We start from the raw sequence: 12029 nt of genomic DNA, 5'->3' as shown, positions 1-12029 counted from the left end.
CTGTGGATGTTGATAAAAAGACCTCGTGTGGTTTATTATTAGCTGCATGTGGGCTGTCTCTGCGACTGATTTTAGATGCGCTATAAAGCAGACATGTTGCTGCTTTAAATGGAGAATCAGTCTAAATTTTACTTTAATTGTGCTCCAAAACTATGTTTTATATATATGTATAATTATTTATGTTCCATGTTTAGATCAAGGCTGTTAATATTTCTGTGGCACATCTGTGATACTTTCTCAATACAATAACACATACAGTGTCCTGAGAGGGAATCATACTCACATTTCCCTTCATATGTTGATTATTTAAGCAATTTTGGTGTTTTTTTCTTTAAAAAGCGGTGTAAAGAAAAGAAAAGAAAATAAAAGGACAGAAAAGGTGACCCTGGCAGAGGTTGAAGGAAATGAACTGACTGCGAGCTCTTCCTAAAGCTTTAAAGTCATTTGTACGTTCAGCTGCAGCACTTCATGTTTCACTTCTACCCCGCCATATCGGGCTTGATTGGGGGTTGAAAAGGTCCCATATGTAGTGTTCACTCATGTAGAAGACTTTAGGTATACACATTCTTCCAACTCGCGGTATTTTTGCGTGTTCACTTGATCACAGAACTTGACCTGCTGTTTATACAGAGACTAAATCATAACATGTTGAAATGACATGTTGCTCAATGGGATCCTGTGGCTCTGGCTGAAACCGTATTTTCTAATGAAAATAAATATTTTCTTATTGTGAGTTTGCAAACATGTTTTGTATATTTTACATCTCTCGTTATAAGTGAAGGATAATTACGCTCAGCCTATTGTTGACTTTTATTAGACAAGGCCTGTTTGCACAATTGATTGCGCGTCATCTGGAGAAATAAAGAAAACAACATGTGATCTGGCTAATTGCTGCAGATGAATTACAGCACAAGACCAGCACACTGGCTTTAAGACTAAATTAAAAACAAATGCTTGCTCAGAGTATAAATCTGTCCCAGTTACATCTCACTCATATAAACAGCACGTGTGCCAGATATTAGTTTTATAATGTAACAGATTGATTCATTAACTCATGTTATAAGCAGAGAACATTTCCTCCCGTTATTCCCCATCTCTGTTGCTGCTTCCATCACAACCGTATGGGGAGGTGCTTCGTTTCCATGGTTACACTCCAGTAGGTAGGGTGTTGTGTTTGTGCGATAGTGAGTGCAAGACTGGGGCAGATTGTGCCAGCACTGTGAGCTTGTGTGTGTATAAATTTGCAGATATACGTGCGGAGTGGGATGTTGTACGAGTGGTGAGCGCCACCCCGCTCTGAAAAAGGGAACGCTGAAACATCGGATTCACAAAAGCAGGCGAATGGCATTTCTAAGTCACTGCATTTCATGTGCAGAAGCACCGCCTTTCTCACACGTTCACATGCAGAAGTAGAGAAAGCTAACGCGAGTGCCAGGCAGAAGGCTCAATGCTCAAAACATCAAACCTCATGGTTTTATGAACAAGGACGAGCTGAAGCAGCGGGATGGATGGGGAAGCCTGTCCAAGCACTGTCTGTTCTCGTCAGCCTCAGCAAAGTCACAGCCAGTATGTTGTGTCCAATGCCTCCCAGGCAAGTACAGTATGGCTGGATAAGCAGTGGGCACACTATGTTTCAGGGTCATGCGTTCATCTTTTTGATTTCTTTATATAATATGTGCATTACAATATCAGTGTTACATGCTTGATCTTCCTTTTTTTTTATCATAGGAGCATGTTAAGCTTGTTTATCTGTGTTTTTTAAAAAGCTCATTAGATTTTAAAGCAGGGTTATTTTTCACTAATGAGCTCCCAGTCTGCAGGTTCTGCAGGCTATGGATTACAGCATGGTAACGCACTGATAATAAATGATATTTTCACATGTGTTGTACATGCAATCAGGTAATACTTTGCAGATAATCTGCAGTAACATCAAGTTAAATGAAAACCCTCTCCTGAGAGAGATTGTGCTATTTTGCCGCAAAGAGGACCCCCTTCACGAAGACACTGTTTTATGACTTTACTTATTCACGCTGACCCAACAGAGGCGGTAAAGCTGCATCCCAGTGTGTCAGTTCAAAGAGCATGGTCAGAGTCAGAGGTGTTGCAGAATGTTCCATAGAGCCAACTCTCCCTCACACACAGATGCTGCAACTTTGCCCGCTCCATCACTCAACCTCACAAACGGGATGGCGAAATGTATTCTCAGATTTAACAAGCGGTGCAAAAGACACAAAAAGAAATGTGACTTAGATAGTGCTGCACTCTCAAATAAGCAGGACTTAAGTGTTCTATCTGATTTTGCTATGGGCAAATTTCCATTTGAGGTCACATACAAAGCGAGTTAGGATTATATCTTCATTCTCATGCTATGTAAAACACCTATTTATGTTTTTATTTTATTTCTCTGTGTTCAAACTGTTGTTTTCACTACTCAGTCTTTCTTTTTTTCATCCCAGAGGGCTTTTGAAACATGATGTTATGACTTGGAGTGCAGACATTATACCAGTGTCTGTCAGCACTGGCTTGTAGCCACGATCCGGTCCACAGATAGTGCTCTTAGGTTTCCTTTGAGGTTTCTATATAATTGCTAGGTTGGTTTTGGAGCATATGGAGGGAGAAGGTATGCTGTGCTTAAAAGCTTCATACCCACAAGTGATGCCAGACCTCACAGTTGGCATTTTAAACATCCAAAAATGTGCATGTTTGAAATTGTGTGTGACTTTTTTTTTTTGTTCTGCTTTGAGTCTGGCAGACTATTAAAGAAGTCCTGTCATCTATCTATCTGAAAAGCAAAAGTAGTGCTTTAAAAAGCAAATGCTAATGATAGTGGAGAAATGCCCCAAATTCAAACTGGAGCTGTGTGATATACTAGTAGCTTGTTTTAAACGCACCTTTACATGATCAGCTGGTGGATTTACAGGGAAATGTCATGATCTGGTTTTCTGCTTCTGTCTTTGCCTTGAAACGTCTTGACAACTGTTTTTGTATATTGATAAATTTGGTAAATGTGTAAATATTTCCTACAGATCAGAATTTCAGTTCAATTTTAGTATCACATTTCCAGTTACTGTTGTTTAGTTCATTCTTAAACTTTGCTGTATTTTAAACTCTCTCCCTTTTCATAAAAAAGACATATATGTGTATATATATAAAACCTCTCGCACCCATTACGGATTTTCACCCTCGCAGTACATTTTTTACCTCCAGAAAAGACCAGATAGAGGCACAGCTGAGTGATTTTCCATGTCCAGCTGAGTTGGCGTGAAGTTACCTGAAGCTAGACGGATTCAATTTTTAGTCATCTGCCTCCGTATTTAGCCTTGACAGGAGAGCTGAAATGCTAAAAGCAGACTGCAGTTCAATATTACATCAACCTTCGAGTTAATGTTAGATTACTCTGTGTATGCGGGCAGTTCCCTCGTTGTGTATGTGGGAGAGGCTGCAGTTTGGAGACTTCTTAAAATGTTCTGCTCCCACTTTGTATAATGGAAGTTTTATATTATAAATAATCAACGAAGCCTTGAGGTCTAATTAAAAACCGGCCCAGACTGATCAGTAGTCATGTGTTGCAGACCTGTAAGCTTTCCATGTAAGGCACGGGAAGACCTTACTGTAGTCATTACCTCGATCCTGATCGTTCTGCAGTAAAATAAAGTCTCTGTGTTGGAGCTAATGAATTAGCAGAGACCTTTCATTAAGCTTCTCCTTAGTAGCGGTTAGAGTGAATGTATTATTCATATTACGATCGCCAGGGTAAGATCCCAACAAACGGCTTAGAGCTCTGACAAAGGAGATTTTTTGCTGACACATTACTGTGACGGAAATTATGTTACAGATGGTCCTTTGCAAGTCTCTGTGATTCATATTTGTAATTCTGTTATGTGATAAGTTAAGCTTGTACGGAGGATTTCCATCATTGCTTTTTTAAGGGCGAGGGGAGCTTACCTATTTCCGCAGAGAGCCAGCACTTTAACAGTACAATGAAAACAGCATATTGACTGTGAAGCAGCGTCTTCATACCTACTGAGAAATCTGTACAAGCTGTATGGACACAAATAGCTTAGATGAAAAAGGGAAAAAAATTAATATATTTTACCAATTGTGAGTAAGATTATGAGGTAGCATCGTCAACACAGATTTTATAGTCAGCGTATGAAAAATGGATGAATCCAATGAGAAGCAGCCTTAAAATCAAATTATTTTAAGGTTAAATTATTAACTCTCAATTTTGAATCTCAAGAAATCAATTAAATAGAATCAGTTAGCGCCTTTAACCCTTCTTTCAGCCACGTAGATACCCCCCGTGCGAGGCATCTGATCACTGAATGCCCCAGTGGAGCTGATGTTGACCACTGAGCTTTTGCTGGCCAGCTCCAAGTTATAGATATGTGCCGCTGGAGGAAGATGACACAGATCAATACTAGAGGAAAGCACATGTGTACAGCAAACCTAAAGGGTAGGTACCATGACACCATGTGACACAACAGAGGAAACAGCTTTGTGGCAAATATCAGGTAGATCTGTTGTAATAAGAAAAGCCAGCTCTTTGTTTTTCATGTGTTCCTACCTTTTTTTGTCCCCCTTACATCCATGCACCAGCAGAGGCTCTTTACGTCCCTCAAAATTTCATCTGCCATTTGCACGTGATCCTCTGATCCTTCCCTGAGTGTCCATTGCAATGAATGTTACACAGAACCGCTGCTTAACCTTTAAAGTAGATAATTTGAAGCACACGGTTTGCTGTGCGTGCACGACATGCTTCATAAGGGGCATTTATACATTCAGTGAAGTTCAATGACAGTTACTGTTTTGGTACAATGGCAACTTTTTAGAAAAATAATTCAGCACTTCAAGTACAGCCCCCAAAATGAGATCATAATAAAAAATAAAAGTGCGAAGTAAACATACAGCGATTGAATTTTAAGTAACAAATCTGCCATTGTCCTTCAGCAGCAATTTTGATTGTCGTTGTAGTGGGTCATCATCTGTGTCTAATGATATCTTCATCCCTTTACTTGCATTTTTACAGGGATGTTGTTTTGTTAACAGTGAATAAAAGCCAATGTTTCACTCCTGAGATATGCATGCAAAAACAGTTTGTCTGAACTGTAGCTAATTGCTGATTTTCTTAAATTCTGAAAAGAAGCTGTGGTCACTTCATAACGTATGCTTGACTGCAGTGTCAGAAGCACCTTGATATGAGCATGTGGTCCTACACTAACATCTTCTTCACATATTACCACGTTGACATTCAATATGATTAGGGACTGTGGGTCTCTGGTTTAGTGAACAAGATTAATTATCCTTGTTTATTTAGTGTCATCAGACCACAGCAGAAACAAATCAATATCCTCAAATTACACAGCCGAAGGGGGAAGAGAAGAGAGCACTTCCAGTGTTAATGCTGGTCCCTCGGCCCCTTTTAAAATTGGCTTTAAAATTGTGTTCTGAAAAGACAGATTTGTAACTGTTTCCTGCAAAAGGATTTTTGCAGAAGATTTGTGTGTATGCGTGTTCATTTGGTTCGGTGTGGGATTATGTTGTTCAGTGTTTGGACAGGCTAAATAAAGGCCAGTTGGAAACAACTTGGCAGTGTATCATTAAATGGGGTTGCTTTGCTGCCTGGAAGCCAAATTAGAGATCGCGGAACTCAAACGTTACACTAATGCGATTTCATACCGGAAATTCATTTCAGTGCTCCAAAATGCAATCGCATTTGCCAACTTGAGAGCAAGACTTATTAAATATAATTTTGTCACGCTGTGCTTTAGGGAAAAAGTCAATGATATGATATTGTGTGTATTGTCTATCGTGACTATATAGACAGTGTCTGTATTCCATGAGTGCAAATTACAATCTGAATAGATGGGACAGTGCAAACTTAGTGTTATGGCCAAGGGGATAAAAGAGTTTGAGTCTTTCTGTCGAGCCGGATTGGGACAGCAGCCTGCCATTGATGACACTTCTCTGCGTGATGACTGCAGAGGGTGGTGGGCAGTGTCCAGGATGGAGAGCAATTTGTCCCTTGTGGGTCCAAAATCTGTGCCCACCACAGAACCAGCCCTCCTCACTAGTCTTTCCAGTCTTGCTTTTATTCCCCTCTTCCTAATGTTGAAAAGCAAAGGCTGAAAATGACTTATGACAGCAGTGTAAAAACGAGGGTAACAGAGAAGAATTGGACTGCTATATATGGCAGGATAAAAGGCCTTTTTAACTGCAGACATTTTTGGACAATGGACAAGCTGTGGCGTATTGATGAGGGCTACATAAACTTAAAGAAAGCTCCGCCTTTCAGCATGTTCTACACCTAACCATCATGCACAGGTGCAGAAGTGGAAAGCAGCCTTGTCAATACAAAGTATACAGAAGTATTTGTTGATATCATAAGTCATATCATTATCGCAATATTCAACAATGATATCACATATGGCCTGTTTTTCAGTCTCTGAAATCTCTTCTTTAGGCATTTGAAACAACAGCCATAGCTGTTATTTTTTTAGGATAGCACCTAATTATACTAAATGTCTTTTGCACTCAAAAAGTGTAAAGTTGTAAAAAAAAAAAAAAAAGACTAACTTCTAACTGTCATTTTCTCTACACATGTGGGATGTTTCAAAAGCTACTGGAAGTTGAAGTTCAGTGATGCTTTATTAATTAATTTATTAATGTTTTTTTAATAATTGATAGCATTGACACTTTTATCATATATTAGTGTCACTTCTCAGATGTTATTTTTTGCTGTAGCTAAGAAAACATCTGCTTTATAGATGGAACGCCTCCATGTCACTGCAAACAACAGCAGTGAGCTAACTGGTGATTACTGGCCGTGTTCCTAAAGATAGAAATAAGGCAACAAGAACTGATGTTGAGAAAAAGGATATTTTTCACTCCACGAACATTAGACTGAAATAATCGGAACTTAAAATCCTCGAAAACACAGTTTTATTAATGTTGCGAACTGGAGAATTTGCGTATTGTATTGCAGAAGTGATTAGCGCACCTTTTTTGCACAACTCCTGTTTCTTTTAGGAGAAAGGTGTCGTGATCTTGCACCATAGTTCCTTCTCAAATAGAGTCAACATCTTCTAGCGTGTAGCAAATTTAATACATAAAAACTCTGATTGTCTTGAGATGATGATGAATGATTTGCTTTAGCAGTTTACCCAGATAAAAATACTTGATCAAAGTATGATGGATGGTGAGGTATAATACCTTAGGAACCATAATAAGTGGAGCGGCATATAACATGATATGATTCAGTGACTCATCGAAGGCTACCATTTGCTGTGAGTTAACTGGGTCTTGTAACAAGGGTTGGATTCACTTGTTTCTAGGGCAACAGCCACAAGGGAGAATCCATCTGAAGACTGTTGGATGTACTGTACAGAAGAGGATTTAGATTCCTGGCCCAATCCAGTAAATCACTGCAATTTCAATGCCTTACCCTCCACTCTTTCATGTGATGTCAGCTGATAAAATAATTGCTTCTCACTAAAAATGTAACATTTTACTGTTACAAGTTTAGTTCCAGACCAAAGTGAAATATGTTTGTGTAGAGCTGTGTTCCTGTTTTAGTCTGAATGTGACATGTTGGTATTTATCAGACCTTTTTATAAAATCTTTTTTGCAGACAGTCACACGTGTCTTACACTTGGTCTCAGTGGATGTGACAGGTCTCTGTCTGCAGTGTTTTTATGTATTTTCATCATCTTGATCCTGCGAGTGTCTCTTTAGTCTGACATCTCAATCTGTTACTGGGATTGGACACATCTCTCTCTGATGTGTGTCAAGTCGATAAAGTAGGCTCAGTTACTCACGTATCCTCTCGTGTCACACTCCACTCTGAAACTGAATGTAGCCTTTTTCCGTTGCACAAGCTTTCATCATTGAGCTCATAATGTTTGTGAACCAAATATGTTGGAGTATATTGTTGTATTTACTGCTAAGGGACAAGAAATGACAACATCAGCCTGAGATACCTATTCATTTTACCCCCTAACCTTTGTTTTTTTTCTTTCAGAGCGCCCACCTGGCAATGATTGACACTCTGATGATGGCGTACACGGTGGAGACCGTTACTGTGGAGAAAGTAATGGCCTGCATTTGTCAGTATTCATCATCACCCTGCAAGCCTGAGGTGGAAATGCCATATGACACAGAGGATGCAGTGACCACCTGGATTAATAAGGTTTGTAATGGTGTATGTGTGTATCGTGGTTTGCATGTCGGTGTGTTTCAGTTAATGACCTAAACACCATGAAATCTGTTTAGAACACTTGTCTTGCACGCTTGATCCCTGCTTTACGTTCAAAATCAGATTTCTAATTATGAATTTAGTGCTGACAGAAAGTTTTTCGAGCTTTTCCTCATTATTAAGACTCATCTTAATCAACACTTTTTGGAGTGTTTTGGTGATTTGATCAAATTGTGCTTGAAAACATTTCAGGGGGCATTTCAAGATTCAGAAAAAAGATGACACCGAGCCAAGGTTGAAAGCATTGTTTGTAGACCTATAAGACAGGATTGTGTCAAAGGAAGAAGCACTCATTTGGGGAGTAGCTTCCACAAACAGATGAAGTTTGGACCTGCCAACATGCTGCCTGGATCTGGCTGCTCAGCCAAACAAGACAAAGAGCCTTGGTCAGACAGGAAACCAATAAGCCAATAGTCACTATGAATTACATTTAGAGTTTGTTTGGGGACATGGGAGAATAATATTGTAGAGTGGCCGGACAGAAGCTGTTCCTCACTAAAAGGCTAATGACAGCCCGCTGGGAATTTGATCAAAAAGCACTTGAATGGCTCTCAAAATGAAATTCTCTGGTCTGATTAAACAAACAGTTCTACAGTGTGTTGTTACTGTTTTTCAGCAAATGTGGTTGGAAATCATACGAACGTGCTTTGCCCTGTGTAATCACGTTTTTTTTTTAACTGAAACTCTTTAGTAGTTGCTTGCTCGGCATGCGTGCACAGATGGCACCGGCTCCTCCATACAGTACAACAGAATCCAGTCTGTTTACATTCTTCTTTGAGCACTGGGCTGCTGCCAGCTTTGAGCTTTACTCACTCAGAGAGAACAGACAATAGCTAACAGGAGGTGTGGTGGTGATGTCCCACTGGCCAGGCATATGGCTCCCTGTTGGAGCACATTTCTTTTCCAAAATTCATAGTTTTGACTACCTTTAACCTTTCCTCTTATCAATTCAATCCCACTCATCTGCGCATCACTGTGATTTAACTCAGATTTATTTAAATCTAAAAAAAAAGAAAAATCCATAAGATATGGTTGTAATGTAGGCACAAAGTGTGGTTCTTTGTTCTGGTTACAGTGCCCATCTACTGCTGTTTTCAACTTTTTGATTATGAAATGAAAGCTACTCTTTGGAGAAGAGCTATATCGGTCAAACTTAGACTGGATTGAGATTTGCTCATTGATTCTGCTTGTGACCAAGGTAACTGAAATCTTGTTTGCCGTCTTCCTCTCAGGTAAATGAGTATCTTAAAGATGTTGCGGCTCAGGACCAGAAGAAGAAGGAAATCCAGAGTGCTGAGCCAGCTGGCAGTCCTCGGGTCAGTGTTTTCCTTTTCCTCTGCTCTCCCTGCTGTGGCATTTCACATTCCACATACACTGTAAACATTTCAGGTCTGATGGACTGTTTCAGGCAAGCTAAGGTAAATCCTTGGCTCCGTGCAATGGATTTACCAAAACATTTGCCTTTTCACTCACACTGCTTTGTCCCAAACGTCTGTGTCACTTTTATATCTGGGACAAGCTTCCTCGACAGTAAGCCATTTAAACTCAAGAACCACCGAAGAATATTTCTCTAACTTGTTGCCAAGCTTTATATTAAGCTCAATGTGCAACTGATTCATTAAAAAAGAGAGAGAAAGCCAGGAAACAACTTCAAAATCATAGCGTGTTTATCCACCTTGACCATTTGACTCACTTCATTTGTACCTTCGTTAAAGAGCCAGCGCTTTCCAGTCTAGTTAGGCAAGCAGCCTTTTATTAAGAAGGGAGCCTTATTCAGGGTTCAGCTCACAGTCCAGACCTAACATGTAACTGACTGTGGAATCAACAGTAATGTTTAATTCCGTTAGACATCAGCTGTGGCCTGTGTGTTAGTGTGCGTATTATGTATTTAACCGGAGTGATCTCTGTCTGCATTGTGCAGTTTGGCTCCGTATTTGTCATAAATCATTCTCTGATCCACTGAATAATGTCTTCACTCACTGGTGGAAACAAATTAGATGACAGAATACCACATTGATTCAAACATCGTATAATCTCAAGACAGAGTCTTTGTTAGCTCTTATAAGCATGTGTGCATTTACAGACAAACACACACAAATACACACAGGGCTGTCGAGTGCTTGGATGAAATAGGAGGTGTGCTGTGTGATTTGGATTTTTCATTCATGATATGAGATTAGACAGATGTCAGTGTGTCATTTTACTCTTTTAGACTGTCATGCTGCAGATACAGACCATACAGATTCAGATTGTGTCTGCTGAGTGTCTTGGAATGTTTTAGAAGTTAATCAGGAAAAAAACAACTATTCTGTGCATTCACTATGCATAAAAATTAAAATGATTCAGTTACAGACATATGAATCTCATTTACGCAGATATCGTGGTCCTTTATGTCGTCTTTATTGAGGAAATTAATTTTCCACTGCAACCAAAGTATCTTGTATATATTTGCTGTCTTTATTACTTCATTGTATGCTAACCGTCAAGCTTTATTTATTTATACAAAAATGGCATCACAACCACTTCCTATGAACTCGACAGAGCAGAATGAGAGGAGGAGAGGGGGGAGTAGATGGATGATGTCACTCATGTACTCCCCTCCATGTTCATCCTTCATGCTTTGCTTCTTCACCTCACCTCCACATCCTTCATTATGCCCCACCAGCAATTTTCAGGAATGGATTAAAGTGACCTTTCTGTGGTTTTTGAAATTGCATAGTGACTTATTTTTCAGAGTCAAATTGACCCCTGAATGTCATGAAGACCCTCAGTGCTTGTTCTGAAGCCAAGGAAAATGTTTGTTCCCATCCATCAGCAACAGTTTGCTCTCTCTTCTCACATTAATGTATTTTTGTCAAATAAATTAACTCCTCTCCTCTTCCTCTTTTCATCTCTACCAAGTTAAGTGAGGCGACGCACTATGACACATTCATTACAATCAGTGATGCTTCTTTGTAGAGATATCTAAAGAGGGAAGTTTTCTATGATGAAAAATAGAAGACAGCCCTACTTATGTGTTTTGTCCTGCAGGAATGTAAAACTGCACTGTGTGTGTTTCCCATCGTCATCCCAGAGCTGCACAGACAGTGTTTGACTCTGATCTGACCAGCCAGTATGCAGACTCAGCACAGCATGCTTCAACTGTCCCACACAAACACACAGCAAGATACACGCTCAGACACTTTTAAAAGTGAAGTAGTCTCAAAAACAGCTGGCGCAGCATGTTTTTTTTCATGCTTATTGAACATGGAACAAGACTTTATAATACTGAGTGGCAAAAGAGGACACTATTGCAATCTAGACACTCTGTCACCGACTATCTCATATGTGGAGCTATGTCTGCTCATTATTCCACTTGTTTGCCCCCTAAGCTGGAGGTAGCCCTTCAACAAAACGTCCACTTGAACCTCTGGGCAGCTCATATGCTGATGTCTATGTCCTTCTCATGACTGCGTCTTTTGCTTATGGCAGACGTTGTTCCCATTTAAACTCACCAGAGGGAAAGTCAGTCCCGGAACACTTTGAGATGCGCTGTATGTGTCAGTCTGCTTGCAGATGCTGATGGTCTTTTTTTGTTTGTTCCTTTTCTTTTCTGTTTTTTTTTTTTCAAACGACTTATAGTTCTAGTCATTTTCAGAGAGAATAAATTGAGCCATCTGAGGAAGTAATAATGAAATGCTGAACCATCTGAAAAACATTTTTCAGTTTGTTTCTTAGCTCAAGGCCTTGCTAGCTCGTTCACAACAATATGTTACATAATAAAAACTACTTGTGT

General features: G+C 39.7%; 2 protein-coding genes across 5 annotated transcripts in view; both read left to right on the top strand.

Moving 5' to 3' along the window:
* The window catches only part of nr5a2 (nuclear receptor subfamily 5, group A, member 2), a 220539-nt gene that overhangs the window by 186906 nt on the left and 21604 nt on the right, over positions 1-12029 (top strand). The gene's annotated exons all lie outside the window — the stretch shown is intronic.
* Positions 1-12029, top strand: part of camsap2a (calmodulin regulated spectrin-associated protein family, member 2a) — a 40810-nt gene that overhangs the window by 8155 nt on the left and 20626 nt on the right. For all 4 annotated transcript variants that reach the window (XM_072389334.1, XM_072389333.1, XM_072389332.1 and 1 more), the window contains exons 3-4: positions 8021-8188; positions 9487-9570. In XM_072389334.1, the coding sequence (XP_072245435.1) occupies positions 8021-8188; positions 9487-9570 (252 nt within the window). The remainder of the gene's footprint in view (positions 1-8020; positions 8189-9486; positions 9571-12029) is intronic.

This window comes from Leuresthes tenuis, unplaced genomic scaffold (assembly GCF_036924035.1).
Source record: "Leuresthes tenuis unplaced genomic scaffold, fLeuTen1.0.hap1 SCAF_7, whole genome shotgun sequence".
NCBI lineage: Eukaryota > Metazoa > Chordata > Actinopteri > Atheriniformes > Atherinopsidae > Leuresthes > Leuresthes tenuis.
This window is presented reverse-complemented; position numbering and strand designations above follow the sequence as displayed.